Below are 23,509 nucleotides of genomic sequence, written 5' to 3' on the forward strand. Positions count from 1 at the left end.
AAGGATGTACTGGAAATGGAGCGAGTACAAAGAAGGGCAACAAAGCTAATAAAGGGTCTGGAGGATCTTAGTTATGAGGAAAGGTTGCGAGCGTTGAACTTATTCTCTCTGGAGAAGAGACGCTTGAGAGGGGATATGATTTCAATTTACAAATACTGTACTGGTGACCCCACAATAGGGATAAAACTTTTTCGCAGAAGAGAGTTTAATAAGACTCGGGGCCACTCATTACAATTAGAAGAAAAGAGGTTTAACCTTAAACTACGTAGAGGGTTCTTTACTGTAAGAGCGGTAAGGATGTGGAATTCCCTTCCACAGGCGGTGGTCTCAGCGGGGAGCATTGATAGCTTCAAGAAACTATTAGATAATCACCTGAATGACCGCAACATACAGGGATATGTAAGGTAATACTGACACATAATCACACACATAGGTTGGACTTGATGGACGTGTGTCTTTTTTTCAACCTCACCTACTATGTAACTATAAGGACAACCCAGTGTATCTATGTGCAGTTCTTTAACTGAACAGGTGTCCAAATGTTTGTACTTTACATTATTTTTCCATTTAGATCAAACCATTACAAATTCGAAACATACCAAGGATATATTGCTAGGAGTAGATATTTTTTTTTAGTATTACAGGAAGATAAACCCATGAGGTTTGATGGTATGAGGAGTTTATACAGTCAGATCCAATGCAAAGATGGTATAAAAGCTATAGAAAAAGTGTTCACTTTGAATGGTAAATCCAGGGGGTACTGTAAAATTAATTTGTGAATGTTTGAATTCTGTGAATGACAGCAACTTACTGCTCTTTGATAGCAAGTGGTTCCAATCTAATTAACGATACTGCAATGGAAATGCCAGTGGTGCCCAAGTATGTTCAACTCTTCCTTGCTGTCTGGGAGCTGGAGTGGGTTCTCAATGCTTGGAACTCACAGATGCATTTCATTAGATCATGGGCCTGCTATATTGATGATGTTTTGATCATATGGTGTGGATGTCAAGTGCAGTTTGAAGCCTTTTTCCATTATTTGAAGGATAATACCATCAACATCATTTTTATAGCTATTTGGTGGGAGCAAGGTAGCTTTCCTAGATTTGAAATTAGTCTGAAAATGTATTAGTCACATTCAGGGCAGTCATGATAGTGATTTAAAGGCTAATAAAGTGATGGGATTAAAGACAGTGAAGATGATGCAATGCGGTGGTAATAATAGGATTTTTATAACAGCTTACCTGTAAAATCCTTTTCTTGGAGTACATCATGGGACACAGAGGCTCATAGTAATTACTAAGTGGGTTATATCTCACCTTCAGGTGCTGGACACTGGTGTAATCAATTAGACAGGAAGTTTCCTCCCTATATAACCCCTCGCCCACAGGGAGTACCTCAGTTTTTGTAGCAAAGCAATAAGTGTCCCACAAGAGGGGCGGGAGCTCTGTGTCCCGTGATGTACTCCAAGAAAAGGATTTTACAGGTAAGCTGTTATAAAAATCCTATTTTCTTTATCGTACATCACGGGACACAGAGGCTCATAGTAATTACAAACGCAGACCGCCATCAGATGTGAGGACCTATACTGCTGCCTGCAGTACACTGCACCAAAAGCGGCAAACTCTTGCCGTCTTCCATTCACCCGATAGATATTAGTGAACGTATGTATAGACGACCAAGTGGCGGCCTTGTAAATCTGAGTCATAAAGGCTTGGTAACGCGCCACCCATGAAGCGCTTACTGCCCTGGTAAAGTGCACTCTAAGGAGAAAACCTTTTCTTCAAACCGCAAGCCTGAATAATAACTTCACCAATCTGCATTAAAACAACAGTTGATTTAGATACTAGCTGCCTTATCCTGGGACCTCCAGGTAGCGCCACAAACATTAGTTTTCCGTATCTGAGCAGTCGTTTAAGATAGGCCTTAACTGCTCTCACTACAATGAGAGAGTGCAACCATTTTAATAGCCGATTTGAACGCTGCCTGCCCATTCTTAGGGTCCTCTGGCAGCACAACAAACGTCAGATTCCCATATCTAGAAACATTCAGGTATACCTTTAACCGCTCTCACTATATTGAGAGGAATTAATAACTTTTCCTCCGCAGAACAAGGTTCTGGTAAAAAGGAAGGTAAGAAACGTGTTGATTCAAATGACAGCTAGATCATTTTAGGAAAAAGGAAAAAGGCTGGGTGAGGATTTACATCACCCTATCCTTAAGAGTAATTAAGTATGGCACTATACAAAAGAAAGGTGCCAACGCTGAAACTCTCGCGGAGGCTACCGAAACGGAGAACACCTATTCACCCGTTAGGAGGATCAAAAGGAATATGATGCATCGGCCCAAGGAGCTGTCCTTGTACGCCAAAAAAACTAGACTTAACCCTACGGCACAAGTGCCACCTAACTGGCGGATTTATACACGTTGTCCCTTGTATAAAAGGCCAGGATCAAAGAATGCGAAGCAAGCGGCCTTTGAAAAACAATGACAAAGGCCGAGATCTGACCCTTGATGGTATTCAAGGCTAGCTTCATTTTTACCCCCAACTGTAGGAAGGCAAGAATTCTACCTATGACATACCTCCGAGGATGCCATCTTTTGGTTTTAACACCAGGAAACATAGGCCCTCCCAGACCCTATAATAAATGGTCCTAGAGGCCCACTTTCTTGCATTAATCAGGGCAGTTACCACCGAACCTGAAAGCCCCAATTCTTTAACATGTGGGCTTTAATAGACAGACCGTTAAATTTAGCGATTGTAATGCTGGAAGGAATACAATCCTTTAGACTGGGATCCCAACCCAGAAGTTCTAGATACTTGACCACCTAGATCCAGCCATGCTACTGACTGATCTTATCAGCAGCAGATTGCCTTGGTATGCCATTACTGCTATACCCTGGGCCTTTACCCCAAGCACAGTGGCTAACCCGAAGGGACAGACCACCAACCGGAAGAGGTGCTGTTCCCCTGCGAAGCGCAGACAACCTCTGTAGCCCATGCAAATAAACACATATGCAAACAGCCCGCATGTGTATGAGGCAAGTATTCACGCCATATGCCTCTATGGTAGCGTGCCTTCATGGAAGCATAAATTCAAACAAATATGTTTTAGGCAAGAACAAGAAAAGTGTGCGCTGTATACACGCATAGATATAACACGTGTGCTATGGAACAGGCATCTTGAAAGCAAGCATGCGCTTTATGAACGTGTTATGCAACATTACAAAACATGTATCCATGCAGACACGTATTCCTATGTGAACATAAGGAATCCTGTATATTTAAGGAAAACTTAAATTAACATGCCTTGTTATGCAACCATGTCAATCTAGGCGATCATGCAACTTTAGGTGATCATGCATCCTTATGTGATTCTGCATTTTTTATATGATCAAACACTTTATGCATTATAAGCACTACTGTGCGGACAAGTACCCTTGTGACCAAGGACCCTTGTGTGATCAAGCACCCTTGTGCGATCAAGGATCTTTATGCAATCCAGCATTTTTATGCAATTTTAGGCATTTCTGTGCAAACAAGCACTTTAATGTGACCCAGCGTCCTCATGCGACTATGTAAAACACATGTAAATGCATACCAAAAGAAAACGTAGCTTTATGTGATCAACAAGAACATGTTCTGTTACTTGTTTTACCTACGTGATGTATATTCCAAACTCATGTATTTTATGCAAACATGTGGACTAGTAAAGAGGAAGTTATCCTCCTCCAACGTGCGTTTCCGCAATCATGCGATTTAACTGTTTGTGCGTTAGCAACAATGCGCACCAGTGTGCATCCCAGCAGTTGTACATTTGGCTAGCTTGTAAGTAAGCACCTGCATGAGGATCCTGTGGAGGTTTTCTAGCCTGATGATCAAGCATCTTTATGCAATCAAGCCTTTCTGCGTGACCATGCGACTAGGAGAAAAGAAAAAAACGATGCATATCTATACAAACATAAACATGCATCTTTATGTGATCGTGTATCTTTAAGCGATCCTGCCACCTTATGCAATCACGCGTTCTTATGTGATCAAAAAATTGAGGATGTTTTGAGTGTTATATATAATTTTTTTTTTTTACACAAACATGTCCAAACATGCATTTTGTACACACATGACCATGTATGTTTATGCAACCTGTTTGTTTAAGCAGCAACCTTGCATTTAAGCAGCACCTGTGCATTTCAGCAGCAACTGTGCAATCTAACACTGTGCGATCCAGCCACTGTGTATTTCAGCATCTGTGCATTTTAAGCAACTGTGCGACCTTAGCGACTGTGCAATTCAGCATCTGTGTATGTTAGCAACTGTGCGATTTCAGCAACTGTACATATCAGCATCTGTGCGCACTAGCAACTGTGTGATCTCAGCAACTGTACATATCAACATCTTTGCGTACTAGCAACTGTGTGATTTTAGCAACTATGCATATCAGCATCTGTGTATATTTAGCAACTGTGCGATTTTAGCAAGCAAGCACCTGCTCAACTGCAGTTGGTTCTATACTTATACCTGTAGGATACCAAGCACATATGCACTATGCTCAAAGCTTTCAAACATGTAACAAAACAACATGCATTTCAAAACTGCAAGCACCTATATTATGCTGTTCATGCCCACAAGCAGAAAATGACACTTCTAAAGTGAACTGCTAATCATCCAGGGATGTATCTACTACTGACCGCTTGTACATGCCACATGGATAGGCAGAAAATATGCAGCATGTAATTATGACTTATCTGTACCTGTTCCCAAGCTGGCACTCACAGCCCACTGTTCTGTCTCCAAGGCCGTCTGACCTCTCAGCACATGATAATGGCTGCCCTTCTTCCTGCCTAAAACAATAGGCTAGGAACAAATCTGCACCCTCTAGTGGCTGGGGAAAAAACAGCAGCCTGCCTGAGCCAGAGTACAAGCATGATAGAACAGCACACTGCTCCCAGTGACCACCGGGAAACAGACAGTCAGATCGCTCTCTTAATAGAGACACTGCAAACAAATGCAGACTCACCATTCCTTGCTGCAGGGTACTGCTGGAATATCATAGCGACCCAATCTTCACCCATCACGGCGGGTTCATGTCATGCCAGACCTTCAAGGGCGGGGTCCCCTCTGTACGTAGGGTCCACTGCCTTGGGCCATGTATAGCGCCCTGCCAGAGCAAACCTGTGGTATAGCAATGTGACCAGGGTGCTGGATCTCAGGGCCCAGCTCTCCTAAGAGAAGCATTACAGGCAAAACCTCGTTCTTCGGTATCGAGGTGTCGGGTACCATCCACTTTAGCTTTTGTTTTGGCTCTTTGAATGGATCCGATGGCGTAGCTCCCTGACCCTGTTCAGGCCATCTAGGAGCACTCATTAACCGTGACCAACACCTTAGACGCTGGCGAAAAAACTGAGGTACTCCCTGTAGGGGAGGGGTTATATAGGAAGGAAACTTCCTGTCTAATTGATTACACCAGTATCCAGCACCCAAAGGTGAGATATAACCCACTTAGTAATTACTATGAGCCTTTGTGTCCTGTGATGTACGATAAAGAAAGAGGTAAAATTATATTAAAGGAAGAGGCATGATTAATATCACAAAAGTCACTGACCAGTTGGGGTAAACAGATAGCAAAGTGTTCAATGCATTTCTTTAAAGAAATTCTAAACATAAGTACAACTTGGTTTACTCTTTGGAATGATCTACCATGCTGCATATATATGTATAGGTACAGCTGTGGGTTAATGATTATTCCACTTGGGTGGAGAAGTTCAGTGACAATACACCATTTAAAGTGGATCTACACTGCATCTGAGCACCACAAACCAAAAACGCTATTTAATTAATTTTTGATATTCAAAGCAAACTCACCCACCCATTCATGTCTGCATGCTTTATTTTGCTTTGAAAAACACCCCATAGCATTTCTGGCTGTCTCCATCTTGACTAAGGGCAGATGATTCATGTAGCATTTATTTCCTGGAGTCCAGACATGCACTTAGATCAAACATGCAGGCAGGAGGGTGTGCTTAGCTGAGAAAACCCCCTTGAAGACTTCTGAGATGTATGACATTATTTGCCTAGGCATGGAAACCAGGAAATAATTGAAAAATGAAAGGAAACAAAAAGTACATTTGATATGCTTTCCTATTTACTAATGCTAGCGGCTTAAGGAGCAAAAATAGTCAATATCGATTGAGAGAGTGATGTTCTGCTTTAAGTATTAAAATGGGTGGAAAAAAGTGTCCCAAGACTTAGGCATCAAGTCAGAAAAAAAAAATTAAAAAATAAGTGGTGGTTAAAAATGGTTTATTTACCGGTATTTATAAAAATAAAACAAAAAAAGTTGGTTGATAACATATTACTTACCAAAAAAAAAAAAAAATGTAAACGAGTTATAGATCAGCCACACTGTACAGTATACATATATTTAGATCATCCAAGTTACAGCTGTTTTACAGTAGCTCCAAACCATTGAAAGGATGGGGATAATACATACCAAAAGCATTTAACATATTTCCCAGACTTCAATGTGCACAAACTTTTCCTACCTTGTTTTCTTTTCACAGATTTGCCTTCAGGGTTATAACCAGGTGGATACACCAGATCCTTAAACTCTTCCGCCAGATTACCCAAACGATTATCCATCATTTCAGTCTTTGGCACTAGAGAAAAAAATAAATAAATTGTAAAGTAAAAAAATATTATGTGTATGGCGTGAATGACAAGCATGTTTAATTTTAGACGTAGATATTATTGTGCACTGGCCTGGCCTCAAATATTAGTAGAACAATGAATGTGATCAGCCTTAATCACTCAAAAAATAATATTGCTGACTTTAACTCTTCTTTATAGACTAAAGTGTGCTTGTTTTTGTATTTGTTGCAGACCTGTTCACACGGGGATTCATTTGCATGCATTTTGGTACATCTTCAATCCAATTAGAATGCACGGAGAGCAGAAAATACTTGCGCTTAATGATAAGCATTCACATTAGCAAACAGTGTTGTATTAGGTAGAGAAAAGGACCTGAACACTTAATTTTACAATTAAAATCAGTTCAAACTACAGCATTTAAGATTTAAAATGTCTAAAACACATCAATGCAAACCGTTGTATGTTAGCCCAAAAACAAAAAAAACATATTGCAGCTTAACAGTCTGTACATAAGGCAGCTGCATCAGTTTTTTTTTTTCGGAGTTAAGGCCTCGTTCATATCATACGTGCATAAAAACTGATGGAAAAACCATGCAGATTTCACTTGCAGAGACAAGAGTTTACATCAGTTTTCATGCATTTTTTTTTTTTTTTAAGCACAGATAGACATCACACCTTGTGTCATAACTTTCTCTTCTGTCCTGTTCACACCACAATGTCATGTCAGTTTTTTTCCAAGCAGAAAACTGCATACATGTTGCAGATTCCAGCACAGAAAAAATCTGCACGCAATACTAGTGTTGTGGTGTGAACAGGGCACGAGAAAACAATTGTTCTCTATGTCCTTGCAAAATGCATGCAGAAAAACTCATATCTGCACATGTGATGAGGCCTAAAATATTTTGCCCCCCATCTTGGAAGGGCAAGATGAGGGGCTAGGACCTTTCTGAATACTCTGGGAGCAGACTGTAACGACACCTGAGTATGAAAGGGGTTAAAGCCGTTTAGGACATTCCATTCCCGAACACAAAGGCAGCTACCGAGCACTTCAATCAGCCAAACAAGTAACCCATACAAATAATTCTCCCCCAAATACGAGACAAGGCTCTGTCTTGAGGTTCAAGCAGGAATGAATCTTTATTCAAACACATGTTATACAGATCCCACTTCAAAACACTTCCCCCCACCCTTGGAAAACAGGGCGGGTTAAACTGTCCAATGACAATGGACACACAGGTCAGGTGTTTAACTTCTCATCAGTAAACAGTCTTAACAGGGGGGCTGCTGGAGGAATCCCCCCTCCCTCTTTCCTCACAGCAAGACACATAGACATTCCATAATTGTTGAGGCAGACAGCCACAATAGTCACACCCCAACCATCACAACAAATAGTACACAACATAATGAGACAGCACACATTATATATACATATATACAGCATTGAATCTGACTAGCACAGATCATAGTGGGGTTCTCATTCACCTTGTGCCCCTATTAGTGACTCCTGTCACAATGGCATATCAGGGTCCCCAGAGTCTGTGTGTCTTAGGGGACATGGACCTGAATCTAAAGTAACACCACCTCCAGGGTCCCCAGGCATACAGCTCACAAAGAGCACCGTTCCCCCAAATGCCAGGGCCCATAATCGGTCGACAAGAGGATAGCATTCAGTCCCCTTCAAAAGCCTCTGTCTCAGCTAGGTCTGTCACACAGACGATAGGCCAAAAGGCAGTGCAAGAAGCTGAAAATGATGGTCTCCTATTGCAAAGCTAGAAAGGGCTGATGAGGTGGATGAATGAGAATATGCAGATAGGCATCTTGGATGCCTACAGATGCCAGGTACTCCCCTGGTCTCACAGGAGCAATAACTGGACCTGCTAATTCCAAGCAAAATTTTGGAATTTGAAGGTATATGTGGAGGGATTTCAGATCGAGAACAGAATGAACACCACCACTGGACTATGGTACAGTGATTAGGTTTGAATAGAATTGCTGGACAGTATAGTGGTAGCCATTACAGGGATCGTTCACCCAAAGGAGGCGTAGCAGCCGGCGTGGATGGAAAAGCCAGGAAGCTACTTGTCAACCAAGGCAAGAAGTCAGGAACCACCGTGGAACGCCTATTGGCTCCCCAAAACATGTTACCTTGGTTACAAGGCTGTCCCCCGTCGTGACATCACTTCCGGTTCTGCGCTCCACACTGGTTCCCGGTGACTTCTTGCTTTGGTTTCTGGGGTGTATTACTAGAGGAATCACCAGCAGGTGGAAGGAAGTCCTGATTGCCCTATATAGATCTTTAGTTTAACCTCATTGGAATACTGAACCCAGTTCTGGAGACCTCACTTACAAAAAGATTGATAAGATAGAACGAGTCCAGAGACAGGCAACCAAAATGTTAAAAAAGCTGGGGATAAAACATATCAGGATAAACTGCAGGAACTTAATACGTACAGTCTGGAAGAACGAATTAAATGGTGAGACACGTCTGAAATATTAAAGCGTTGTATATCCTTTTTTCAAAATTTTTTTACCAACAGGAAAGCCTATAATAAGGCTTACCTGTAGGTAAAATGAATATCTCCTAAACCTGTACGGTTTAGGAGATATTCACTTTGCATGCAGCCGCTGACATCAGCAGCGCATGCGCTGTGAAAGCCCAGCAATACTTCATATTCCCATCGCACACATTCCTGGATGAGCTCACGAGTATGGGTGCTGCAGCAACAACACATGCCTGACGAAGGGGTCCTGCGTGACTCCGAAACGTTGCACTCTCCTTGTGTTGTGATCATGCAATAAATTACACGTTTGGACGCCATCTATGTCGTTCCATGGTGTGCTGGCAAATATCTTCATTGTGAAGGCCCGGCAGACGCAGCCGGACCTTGCCGGAAATCACATGCGCGGGAGTGATGTCATCACGGCTCCGGCCACTCACATCGCCGGAGCCGCGAACGCGGAAGAAATGCTGAGGGAAAAATGTCAGCTCCCTCGGCCTGGACCAGGATGCGATTCCAGGACATTGTTCTAAGGTGGGAATTTTAATAATGAGCTAGTATGCGGTGCATACTAGCTCATTATGCCTTTGCCTTACAGGATATTTTTTTTTTTTTGTGTGTGTGTGTTTTTTTTTTTTTCATGTGTAGGTATACAACCGCTTTAACCACTTCAATACCAGGCACTTATACACCTTCCTGCCCAAGCCAATTTTTAGCTGTCGCAAATTGAATGACAATTGCGCAGTCATGCTACACTGTACCCAAACAAATTTTTTTTATCATTTTATTCCCACAAATAGAGCTTTTTTTTGGTGGTATTTAATCACCTCTGCGATTTTGAAAATAGAAGTTTTTCTTTGTTTCTGTTAAAAATTTTTTGTAAATAAGTATGTTTTCTTCTTCAATGACGGGCACTGATATGGCTGCACTGATAAGGCGGCACTGTTGGGCACTCGTAGGCAGCACTGATGGGTACTTATGCGTGGCACTGATGGGTGGCATTGCTGGGAATCACTGATTTTTATTGTGCCATAGAGGTGCCAGTCAGTGCCCATCTGTGGGCACTGATTGGCATATGTTGGGCATTAATTTTCACATGTAGCTGGCCATGGGGGATGTACCTGGTCATCCACATGTTAGGTGCTTTCCTGGTGGTCCTGGTGGCTTCCCTGGTGGTTCAGTGTGGGTATCCGGGGGGGGGGGGGGGGGGGGGGGGGGCTGCGCTGATAAACAATCAGCACAGACCCCCCTGTCAGGAGAGCAGCCGATCAGCTCTCCTCTACTCGTGTCTGTCAGACGCGAGTGAGGAAAAGCCAATCAACGGCTCTTCCTACTTACATCGTGATCAGCCATGATTGGACACGGCTGATCACGTGGTATAGAGCCTCCATTGGAGGCTCTTTACTGAGATCGGTGTAGCGGTGTGTCAGACTGACACACCGCACCACTGATCGCTGCGATGCGCGCCCCCACGGGCGCGCGATGGCTGTTATCCTGCAGGACATTATATGACGCCCGGTCAGGATAACTGAACCACCGCCCAGCCGTCATTCTGCTATAGGCCAGGCGGGAAGTGGTTAAAAGGAGTTGTAAAGTCAGAAGGATTTTATGTTAATACATTCTATGCATTAATATAAAAAAACCTATGTGTAGCAGCCTCCCCAACACCCCCTAATTACTTACCTGAGCCCCTTCTCTCTCCAGCGATATCCACGAAGGTTTAGGCGATCCGGGACACTCCTCTTGACTGGCTGAGACACTGCAGCGGTGCCATTGGCTCCTGCGGCTGCCAAAGTCAGTCAGCCAATCAGGGGAGAGAGGGGTGGGGCCAGGGCTCCATGTCTGAATGGATACACGGAGCTCTGACTCAGCTCAGGTTCCCCATAGAAAGCTGTGGGGGCACGCGATAGGAGGGAGGGGCCTGAGAAGAGGATGATCCTGGGCTGCTCTGTGCAAAATCAATTGCACAGAGGAGTATAACATGTTTGTATTTTTTTTTTTTAACAATCAATCACTTTAAATGTGTGAATGAGGTTCAGGAGGGCAGCATTTTAATACGAAGCTAAGATCAAGAAAACAGGGACATGACACCAAACTATAGCAGGAACAAAGTTCAAAACTAATCTAAAGCTGGCCATTGCAGATTCCTTTTTTTTTTTTAATTTGCTGGCTGATCAAAATGAATAAATTTCCGCATCCACACATTTGAAGTGGATGAAGAAATCCTCCCTGTTGCGTTCTGACAGCAGGGATGACTTCTTTCAGAACACACCGATTAGTGCTGCAGTTAACTGGACAGAGTCTTGACTGTCTGCAGGACATCAGCTGACAGTGATAGAGAAAGCTGATCCAAAGTGTATTCCCTGGAGCACAGCTAAGACCAGGGGAAGCACCCTGGTGAAAATCCACAGGTATTGCAAAACACAGATAGCGTTGATGAGGAGAAAAGATGGGACTCAGCAGGTAAGCATCACAGATGTCTACTAAAGCCAGAAAATCCTCCAGAAGGAGGAAAAGACCAATCTGGCCCAATTCCATGCAGAACGTTTGAACGTGCAGAACAAGTTATGTCTACAGATCGAGAATGGGTCGAAAACCTCCATTTGCCTTGGAATTGTGAATAGGTTACAGTAGAAACCCTGAAAGTGTTACTTACTTAACACTTTGGAAACAACCCCTTGCAAAAGGAGCTGCTGAACAGCAGTAAGATGATCAGTCCGTCTTTGTTGGTAGTGTAAAAAATTTGAGAGCATACAGTAAATCAGGGTAGAAGCAGAGTTCGAAACTTCAATTTGTATCCCCTGGAAATGACACACTGCCCCCAAACATCTGACAATTCCAAGGACCAGAGGGAGGACATTAGTAGGGACACCCTTTTACTAGGGAGAGGGCTCGGTGCCAGACTTGGCTGGCTTGGAAAACCACTCCTTAAATTTTTTTCCAGATTTCGGTTTGGAACTGAAGGCCTGAGGAAAAAAAAAAAGTTTTATAAACTCAGAAGCAAAAGGTCTACTCGTGGAAGCATGGGCATTCTTTTCCTGGGCGGGGAGAGTACCAAACATGCGTTCTCCTTCAAGCGCAGAAGCTATAGGAGCTTGAATGGGCGTTCAGCCGACAAGCATTTGAGACAAAAATCATCTGCATATGGATGGATTAAAGAGATGTGTACCTACCAAGCCATTCATGCAGTAGCATAGGGCCACAGGTAAAAGCTCTAGTGTTTGGTGTACAGAAGGATTCGGTTAATGTCTTGGGCCACATGCTTAGTCCAGACAGTAAAACATAGGCGCGCCAGTACCACGGAACAGCTTTAAAAGGGTGCAAACCAAGCACAATACTGCAGCATATATCTTTAAACCCTGGAAAGAATGAAAGGGGGTGAGACCCCATTTTGACTTGGCCCTTCACCATGGGCATACCCCCAAAATGTTTTCAGGGACAGGGCTCTGCTACAGGCAGACCATGGCCCTAGACCTGTATTAGTACCCTGTGGATCAACCCAACAACCAAGATATATCTGTGCACAAATACCAATAGCTTGTACATGTATATATTTAGGTGCTAAAGAGTTGTGACCAGGTTAACACTAGAAATTCTGGGTGAACCTTCTGCACACTGTTATATAATGAAAACAGGGATTTTACAGTTCACACATATTGCAAAACTTGTTTAGGCTGGCCAACTGGGTCAAAGTAATCCCTCTATGGCCGGTCCTACTCTGCAAATGCTACTGTGGACACAATGCCAAAATAGGGCACACAGACACAAAGTGGGAGAGGCTTAGGTCTGGCCACTGACCTGCAATAAAACAGAAACAAGATACACCTGTGCTCAAATGTATCAGGTGCTAAAGGGGTGTGACAACATGTTAACACTAGAAATTTTGGATGAACCCTCTGCACACTGCTATAGAATGGAAAACAGGGATTTTAAGTTCACACATATTTCAATATATGCTTAAAGAGGAAGTAAACCCTATCCGTTTTTCCTTTTTTTTTTTTTTTTTATATAATGATCCTGCAATGTATTGGTAAGCCATACACATTTAAATATGACAAAAACGAGGTAATTTCCGCCCTTACTTTTTTTCCTTTCCAAGACTAAATCAAGCCTCTATTTCGATTGTCGTTACTACGGCAACCGAACTAAGCCGTCAACAACAGCAAATCCCTCTCTGTGCTGCTCTGGTTCACTCCCCCTGTGTAACGTCTTATACAGTCACAGGGGGGAGAACCAGGAAGGCTTATTTCTCTGTGCCGTTTCCAATGAAAGTGAATTGCATGCAGAGGATAGTAATCGGCACAGATAGCATGCTGTTAAAGAATCTAAGGAATGCGCAAGCGTGGCTGATGTCACCAAAGATTGCAGGATGGTTTCTAAGGCAACAGAAAGAGTGAGTAAACTTTCACAGGCAGCAATCAGCTGCCTGTTCTATATAGATTAGAATGAGCTGAAGTTGTAGTGGAGGGTTTGCAACCACTTTAAGCTGGTCACTTGCGTCAAAGTAATCCCTCTATGGCCAGTGATTTTTTTTTTCCATTTTATTGCAGTGTACAGATGGGGGGGTTCATCTAGAATTGCAGGTCAGTGGCCAGACCTAAACCTCGCAGCCCCCCCCGCTTTGTGTGTTTTCCCCATGTTGGCATTGTGTCCACAGTAGCAATTGCAAAACAGAGTAGGACTAGCCATAGAGGGATTACTTTGGACACAGTTGGACAGCCTAAAAGGAGAAGTATAGTCAAAGCTCGCTTGGCTATACTTCTCCTGTGGACCACAGGAGTGCAGTTTGTTTGGCACTGTGACGCTTTTCCGCAGACAGCGGGCTGAAGCCTGCTGCCGCTTGAGGTCACAGAGTCGGTCCAGGCTTGGGCAAGTTTGCAACAATGAAATCGGGATCCGCCCACATGCCTGGACGGGCACCCGGCTCAGCCTCTCCGCGAGCCCCCTAGAGCCCAAGCCGTCCTCTCCTGCCCCCTCCACAGCCCAGCTCTCCAGTGAGTGCTAGGGGGGGCAGAGCAGAGAGCTGCCGACTGACAGCCAGCAGCTTTCTGGTCAGGGAGCTGTGAGAACCAAGCGATAGGCGATCGCTCGGTTCTCAGTGTTAGAGGCACTACATCCACCCAGGGAAGCATGATTCTTAAAAGAAAAAAAAACACCATACATCTCTTTTAAACATATATTGCAATATGTGTGAACTAAAAATCCCTGTTTTTCCATTATATAGCAGGCACACTATGTGCACAGCAGGGTTGCAAAGTTAGTCAAGTTGAACAAGTCCTTCTAGTTCAACCCATAAAAGATTAAATTTTTTTTTTTTACAATCCTATACACACACAATTCTATACCCACAGTTGATTCCGAATACGGCAAAGAAACAACCAGCAAAGCATGATCCAATTTTCTCCAGCAGGGGAAAAAATTCCTTCCAGATTCCCCAGAGGCAATTGGATACTTCCTGGATCAACTTTACCTATAAATATTAGTATCAAATAATAATATTCATTAGTTCATCCAGAATTTCTAGTGTTAACCCAACATAATTGGCCACATGCCAAGTAAGGTCCCCGAGGGGTCAACTGATCCGGATGCCTCAGGAGGAGCCACAGTGGCTATTCTCTCAGACATTAGTTGTATATATAAAGAAAAAACTGAGGATGACGGAGTGTGAATGGTTATATAGGGCGATGTCCCTGCAGCTTTCTACTTTGCCAATGTAACCAAAAAAAAAAAAAATATATATTTTTTTAATATATAGATATACTGATAATTGGCATGTGCTTATGTATTTACCCCCTTTGTTATGAAGCCCATAAAAAGCTCTGGTGCAACCAATTACCTTCAGAAGTTACATAATTAGTGAAATGATGTGCGCAATCTAAGTGTCACATGATCTGTCATTACATATACACACCTTTTTGAAATGCCCCAGAGGCTGCAACACCTAAGCAAGAGGCACCACTAACCAAACAAACACTGCCATGAAAACCAAGGAACTCTCCAAACAAGTAAGGGACAATGTTGTTGAGAAGTACAAGTCAGGGTTAGGTTATAAAAAAATATCCAAATCTTTGCTGATTTCTAGGAGCACCATCAAATCTATCATAACCAAATGGAAAGAACATGGCACAACAGCAAACCTGCCAAGAGACAGCCGCACACCAAAACTCACAGACCGGGCAAGAACGGCATTAATCTGAGAGGCAGCACAGAGACCTAAGGTAACCCTGGAGGAGCTGCAGAGTTCCACAGCAGAGACTGGAGTATCTGTAAATAGGATGACAATAAGCCGTACGCTCCATAGACTTGGGCTTTATGGCAGAGTGGCCAGAAGAAAGTCATTAATTTCAGCAAGAAACAAAATGGCACGTTTTGAGTTTGCGAAAAGGCACGTGGGAGACTCCCAAAATGTATGGAGGAAGGTGCTCTGGTCTGATGAGACTAAAATTGAACTTTTTGGCCATCAAAGAAAATGCTGTCTGGTGCAAACCCAACACACATCACATCACCCAAAGAACACCATTCCCACAGCGAAACATGGTGGTGGCAGCATCATGCCGTGGGGATGTTTTTCACAAGTCGGGACTGGGAAACTGGTCAGAGTTGAGGGAAAGATGGATGGTGCTATATACAGGGATATTCTTGAGCAAAACCTGTACCACTCTGTGTGTGTTATTTGAGGCTAGGACGGAGGTTCACCTTCCAGCAGGACAATGACCCCAAACACACTGCTAAAGCAACACTTGAGTGGTTTAAGGGGAAACATGGAAATGTGTTGGAATAGCCTAGTCAAAGCCCAGACCTCAATCCAATAGAAAATCTGTGGTCAGACTTAAAGATTGCTGTTCACAAGCACAAACCATCCAACTTGAAGGAGCTGGAGCAGTTTTGCAAGGAGGAATGAAAAAAAAAAACATTTTCAAAGTTGTGGGCACGTTCTGTAAATTAACCTCTTGCCGTCCGCGCTATAGCCGAATGACGGCCACAGCGCGGACCTGAATTTCTGGGAGGCTGTCATATGACGGCCTCCCCCTTTGCACGTGGCGCGCGCTGTGATCACAGAGTCCCCAAGACTCGGGTGATCACAGATCCGAGTAAGGGGCCGGTCCTGACCCCTTACCACGTGATCAGCTGTCAGCCAATGACAGCTGATCACATGAGCTAAACAAAAGCTTGGTAATCTTTTTTTTTTTTTCTCCTCGCTGACAACGTGAGGAGAAAAAAAAGCCAATCACTGGCTTATCTGCAAGGGACATCGGTCCCAAAGAGGAAGAGGCAATTTTGCCTCATCTGTGCCACCACTACCCCCTGCCAGTGCCCACCAGTGCCACCCATCAATCCCCATGAGTGCCACCTATCAATGCCCACCAGTGGTGCCAATCAGTGCTACCTAGCAGTGCTTGCCTATCAGTGTAACCAACCAGTGCCGAAGTGCCCATTATTGCCAACCATCAGTGCCCATCACTGCAACCCATCAGTGCCCATCAATGAAGGAGAAAAATTACCTGTTTGCAAAATTTTATAACAAAAGCTAAAAAAAAAAAAAAACTTTTAAAAAAATTCTGTCTTTTTAAATTAAAAAAAAAATAAATAAAAACTGATGAGGTGATCAAATACCACCAAAAGAAAGCTCCATTTGTGGGAAAAAAATGATAATGGGTATATGGATAATGATTTGGGTACAGTGTTGTATGGCCGCGAAATTGTCAAAGTGCATCAGCGCTGAAAGCTGAAAATTGGTCTGGACAGGAGGGGGTTTAAGTGCCCAGTAAGCAAGTGGTTAAATGATGCAAATCCTCAAACAATCCATGTTAGTTTCAGGTTGTGAGGCAACAAAACAGGAAAAATGCCAAGGGGGTGAAAACTTTTGTAAGGCACTGTATATAGCTCTCAAATGGCCTAGTACATATTATATTAATTTAAGCTTAATTCTAGAATATTTCAAAAATTACCCTTGCAGTAAGGGAAATCAGCTGCAATACAAATTTTTTTCCTTACTTCACCTGCAACCGGCACTTTTCTCCACTCTTCGACATGCCAGGAATTCTGTGAGTCTTGCTGTCTTTGCATATAGTGCAGGACTACTGGAAACCTTGCGAGTGGAAGAGGAAAAGTCTTGACCAGTGAGGGAAAAAATGACTGCTTATTTCTTTATCCTTAGACTAAATGGGCATTTAACTCTTACAGCTGGGATTAAGGGGGAGAGCACTGCAAGTGTAACTTTTTTTTACTGCAGCCTTGGGTTGAGCTTTAAAGTGGATATAAACCCAATGTCATCCTTTCTAAACTACTGCCATAGGGGTTATCTATAAGGATATACATGCCTCCTGCATGTATCTTTACCTGTCAAATGTCTCACCTCTAACGTCTCCCCTCTGTCTGTTATAAGACCCGAAAAACTGCATATTCTGTGGGTGGGTCTGTTGTCTGGAGCTCGGTGGGTGGAGTTGTGATGTCAGTAGACTCCCCGCCCACCTCTACACTCCTTGTCAATATGCATGTTCTCCTGTGTATTTCTAACACTGAAATTCTGCTATTATCTCTAACATCCAGTCAAAAGACAGGAAAGTAACCACATGACTTCAGCATGCCAAATTTTGCTGAGGTGTGGAACAGCCAATCCTTGCAGAGCTGCTGAAGAAAGGAGTGGGAGAGGGAACTAAAAAATACTGCATGTGTCTTAGGCTAATGCACGAGATGTAAATCACCTGTCACAGCAAGGGGGAGGATTTGACAAAGTTTTTCTCAGTTTGTCAAGATTTTTCTCACTGAACAATAAAAGAGGATTGCTCAGAGATGGATTAACTCTTTGTGGCAAGACTGGGCTCAAATGATAGGAAATCGTATAGTCTACAGTATATCAAAAAAAAAAAAAAAAATTCGGGTTTACATCCACTTTAAGGTATTTACCAAAAAAAAAAAAAAAAAGAGAAAGAAATGGTAACTGGATTAATAGGAATAGAGACACTGATTAAATGTGCTTATTGTTCTGTCTCCAGACAGGCTTGTAAATTAAAATTAAAAAATAAGGCTTTACATGTCAGATCTTCAATGGGTTCAGGCTCTAGTAAATTAAGAGCAAGAGCTTCCAGGTTCCTGAAATGCTGCTGTAGAACAGGATTCTCAAATGCTTCACTCCTGGAGAGAGAACAGTAGGAAACAGTCATTAATATGTCATGCCATACTGTATCATGTAGTCTAGTTACAGAGAATGAACTATCTTGGTACCCTTGGACTGCATGAAAAAAACGGTTTAAATATATACAGATAGTCCTTGTTTACCGACTTACCTGTTTAGCGACCGCTCGGATTTACGGCCAGCTCTCCCCACCCAAACGACACGCTGTACATCATTGTATTGTACAGTACAGAATTTGTTTGTGTTCTGTACTTATGCAAATTAAAACAACGCTATTGAGCTAGAGTTTTGTGTTTAAACCTTTTTTTCACAATACAGTACAGTAGTTAAGAATGCTTAAAATGTTTTTTACTTATGGCTCCTCGTTTAATGACCTGGCCGTTGGAACGGAACCTAGTCATTAAGGGAGGAGAGCCTATATATATTTTTATTTTTTGCGCTAACATTAGAAAATGTATAAAATCATTGTAATAAACATACAATCAAGTGAAAAGAAAAATTAAGTGATTTAAAACATGTGCAAGCAATAGAAAAATCCATAAAATTACAGGAAATTGAAAAGTGCTTCAGTACAAAAAAAGTTCATATAAACATTTGAGTTTATCCATAGGGATATTGAGTTTAGAGGTAATAGAGGACAGGCCAAATGGTAGCATGACAAACTAGAAATGTTTTTCTCCTACTGCAAAGTACAGAAAGCGCTGTTGAGGTGTGTAAATGTGAATATGCAGATAGGCATCTTGGATGTCTACAGATTGCAGATTCCATGCAAAACTTTGGAATTGGAGCCTGGGTTCACACTATAGCGATGCGGGAACCAGCACGTTTACAGTGCCGGTTCCTGCATCGCATCTCTCCCGCAGGCAGTTCGCACTGACCTCTGCGAACCGCTGTGGGTGTCAATACAATGTTAATGACACCCCCAGATCGGTTCACAGATCGCAGTGCGAACTGTGGATTCGAACAGGAATCAGATCGCATGGGGGTGAATACGATTCCAGTGCAGGAAAAAAAAGTACCTGCACCTTTTTTATGCAAATCCAACGTGATTTCAGCCATGCAACTGTAAGGCTGAATTTGCATGGCACAGACATCGCATGTGATTGGCACAGAAGTGTGAGTGCGAATCACATGCGTTGTCTGTGTTCGCAATAGTGTGAACTCAGGCTGAAGGTACTTGGTGTAAGGATTTTAGGTTCAGGACAAGATGAATAACCCTGCTGGGTTTTGGCATCATGAACAACTTTGAATAAAATTCTTTGAATCGGTCTTCCACAGGTACTAGAACAACTACTCCCTGGAACAAGAGATGGTTCAGGGCATTCTGACTATCCTTAAACAGATTTTGCTGGTTTGAGAGAAGAAGGGGTAGAATTGTTAACTGTAGTTTGTACCTCTTTGAAACCATCATTTGAACCCACGTGTCTGGGGCATCTGTGACCCAGAAAAAGGCAAACAGATGTCCTGCAACTCTTAGGAGTAAGCATACACCATTTTATGTTCCAAAGTCTTGCACTGAAAGAGGTTGAATTTTGGCCTAGCATCTGAAGCTTGGGAAGAGCATGGAGGTGCTCTGCGTTTTGAGGAGTTAAAAGCCCCTAAAGAATGGGATTTTTAAATCTTCCACCATGGAAGGATGACCTTTCCTCCTGTGACATGTTTGATGAATTTTTCAAGCATCTTACCAAAGAGACAGCCCGATTCAAACAGCCAAATAAAAATTGTCAGCAGGTTTGGGGATTTTGGAAGCCTGTGGTTTGCTGTTGAATGAGGCACCTGGCTTGGGTCTCACTATAGGGATTAAGGCCTATGAGAAGGTATAGGAGCTATTCTTGACTTCAGAAGGGGAATTGAACATTCCTGCTGAGGCAGATGAATACTTTTACCGTCAATGACATCCTTGATTAGGTTGTCCAAGTCATCTTCAAAGAGACTCTTTTGCATGTCTGTTCTACAGCCCAGGATTTTAACCAAGGATTCCTCTGCATGCTCTGTAATTGGAGACTCATACTGGAAGAAAGATGATATTTACTAACCCAACACATTAGTTTGGAGCTGATGGTATCCTACACATACAGGATGATCAGTCTGGAAGAAAACAGGACCTATTCCCTTTTTTTTTTTCTAGAGTTTGACAGACTAGCATCATGGCTCAGGTAGGCCGGAATGCAGGGCCAGCCATAAAATAAAAACAATAATAAAAATCAAAAACCATGATTGCATTATATGTACATCCACTGAATATCAAGTTCATCAGGTCAGCGAGTTACGATAAATTGTACAACAAAAATAGTCCTACAGCTGCTGGCAATATGGGGATATATATAACCTTTGTGGAGCAAATGTGTATAAAATTGCAGCGCTAAAAAATCCCCCAAAAAAGTTCATAAACTAATTCTTAAAGTGCAAACGGTCTTCAAATCCTCCCAAAATAGCTGAATGTCTCTCACCAGAAATCCTGGCTGCTCACTTAGGTGCAGCAATAACGCATTCATCCATAACCTCCAGGGTAACTGGAACCGCTTTATGGTCTTTAGGACTCCGGATATTGCATAGGAAGAAAGTCTATATAGTGTAATACTGTATGAAATTACGATATGTACCACAACCGTGCATGCAGTGTCACTTACAAAACAGCGTGAGACACGTGAACACCAGTGAGAGCCGTCACTACACCAACTGCCACCCACATGTAGTGCGCACTGACTGTCACATATGCTGTCCAAACGTTAGGCAGCAATAAGGCTACTGTGAATTAACCATGCAGGCGTCACTGAGATCCTTCCAATCACAATACAGAGGTCACAGGGATCCTTCCAATCACAATACAGGGGGTCACAGGGATCAAAGAGCCTGAGAGACAACATTTGTTGCAAGGCAGAGACTAGATCAGGTTACCAGGTTAAGCTTTGGGTAGTCACAAACTGGCCGGATGGTTCAGATAGCCAGAGCCCACTTTAAGTGTACAGCAAAGACCAACCAAGAAAAATCCCTGTGTCACTTGGGATAAGGAGAAGTGGTGGGAAGAGGTCACCTCACACTGAATGGCGGAAACAAGAGGTGAGGAAAGAAGATTTCACACTAAACTTAAGTGCATCATCGTTAAATAGATGGAAAAAGGGATGTGTGCCCAGCAATCGTAAGGGCTTGATTACATAAGCTTTGCCCTTTGAAGAGTGATCCACGGTGGATTGCTTTGCAGAGGGAGTTTGACAGGTGGTGTGTGGGAAATATCCAGGCTAATCCTGCAATTGTCAAGTTCAACAGGGTCCATATAGAGCCTGAAAAGCCAGTCCTGAGGATACACTGATCCAGACAGCTGTATATGGATACCTGCCCAAGCAGCACATAGGGAAATGTTGATTGTAGAAAAGAAGGAAAGAAAATGGAAATATAGTAAAAACTGTATATGTTTCTCAGAAGAAAAGAAAAAAGATGTCCATTCTACTAGGACACTAGCAAAAACCTGAGGCATACTGAGTTGTTATACTGGGCTGGTCACGTTTTTTTTGTTTACCAGTATTCAAATCCTCCTGTAGACAACAGTTTAACCCTATTGTCCCGTGTCCCCTCAATGAACCAGGAAAAAATACCTGTTGATCCTTCCAGAAATCTTGTTGGCCAACAACTTCCTGTGCTGAGGCTTATTAGCTACTGTACATAGCAATCTGAGAAATACAGAATCCTTCCCTTCGATGTTAAAAGAGAAGGGAATGTTATTATAGCCCATGTTCCTGAGACAACAATGATGCATCTCCACAGACACATTAAAGAGAAGTACTGTCATCCTTGAACAGAAAAGTGTTAATGGCAGGATTACCAGTTAAAGGAAAAATTAAGCCTTAAAAAACTGCAACTGCAATATACTGCATTTTAGTTTTATGTCCCATTCCAGTATATTAACAAGTCTTATGTTAAAGAGCTTTACAGAGGCATTAAAAGATTACTAACCTGTATTGAAATCTCAGTTTGCGCACAATTTCTTTCATTTTATCCACCTGTTCATCTCCGGCAGGAACTTTTTCCGGGCCTCCAATTTTACGAATGTCATCAGCAAATGGAATAAAAATGAGGTTGAAACCTGAAATGCAATATATTTAATATCATGCATACTGCTAATGTATAGATATCTAAAGAAAAAATGCTAAAAATTTAATATGGGTACAGCGTTGCATGACCGCGCAATGTCATTCAAAGTGTAACAGCGCTGAAAGCTGAAAATTGGCCTCGGCAGGAAGGGGGTGAGCGTGTCTGGTACTGAAGTGGTTAATATACAGCCTGTGACTAGGAATTTCTGCTCAAGCTGAAGGACAGGACGATAATAATCCATATACAAGTTATCTCACACAAAACATCAGTGTGTTTATATATATATATATATATATATATATATATATATGTATAATTTTTTTTTTTTTTTTTAATTATTACACACACACACACAGTTGTGCACATAAGTTTGCATACCCTGGCAGAATTTATGATTTCTTGGCCATTTTTCAGAGAATATGAATAACACAAACATTTCTTTCACTCATGGTTAGTGTTTGGCTGAAGCCATTTATTATCAATCAACTGTGTTTACTCAGGTGGGCGAAGCGATGTTACCTTATGTCAGCTGCGACGATCGGATTTGTTTTAGAACCGATCAGTCTCCAGACCAAGGGCAGTGATTTATGGCTTGGACCTGCTGATCGGTCCTGACGAATGAAATCCTCCCCTGCCTGTGTAAGTGTAAACACATACAGGAGAAGTGATGTCATCTCCCCTCGTGGAATTCTTTTCCATTCCAGAGAGAGGAGAGAGGAAATCCAAACGTGGGTTGCACCAACACTACACTGACAGTACACATTTTACTCCCTAATTACCCCCTGATTGCCCCCCCCCAGTTAACCCTTCACTCCCTGTCACTGTGTCACCCAGTGCAGTTTTCATATTTTACTTTGATCAATGTACTGGTGTCATGTGTGACACTAATCAGCGCTAGGGTACTTAGTAGTAGCCCCAGATAGGTGGGTTTAGGGGGGGTCCCGAGACCTGATAAAGGTTTAACCCCTTGATCACCCCGTCACCAGTATCACCGTATTAGTGTCATGGGTGACGCCGGTTAGCTAGTTTTTTTTTTTTTATAGCGTCAGGGCACCCACCATATATTACCCAATAAAGGATACCTCACACCAGAACGATGCTTGCGTTCGCCTTTGAGCATGAGCACGGGAGAACAGGGGT

At 42.6% G+C, this 23,509-nt stretch overlaps 1 protein-coding gene across 4 annotated transcripts in view; it reads right to left on the reverse strand.

The window, feature by feature from the left end:
* Positions 1 to 23,509, reverse strand: part of XRCC6 (X-ray repair cross complementing 6) — a 302,212-nt gene that overhangs the window by 29,510 nt on the left and 249,193 nt on the right. For all 4 annotated transcript variants that reach the window (XM_073592729.1, XM_073592730.1, XM_073592731.1 and 1 more), the window contains 3 exons: positions 22,232 to 22,361; positions 18,179 to 18,279; positions 6,541 to 6,654 (listed from right to left, as the gene is read on the reverse strand). In XM_073592729.1, the coding sequence (XP_073448830.1) occupies positions 6,541 to 6,654; positions 18,179 to 18,279; positions 22,232 to 22,361 (345 nt within the window). The remainder of the gene's footprint in view (positions 1 to 6,540; positions 6,655 to 18,178; positions 18,280 to 22,231; positions 22,362 to 23,509) is intronic.

This window comes from Aquarana catesbeiana, linkage group LG07 (assembly GCF_042186555.1).
Source record: "Aquarana catesbeiana isolate 2022-GZ linkage group LG07, ASM4218655v1, whole genome shotgun sequence".
Classification (NCBI taxonomy): Eukaryota; Metazoa; Chordata; class Amphibia; order Anura; family Ranidae; genus Aquarana; species Aquarana catesbeiana.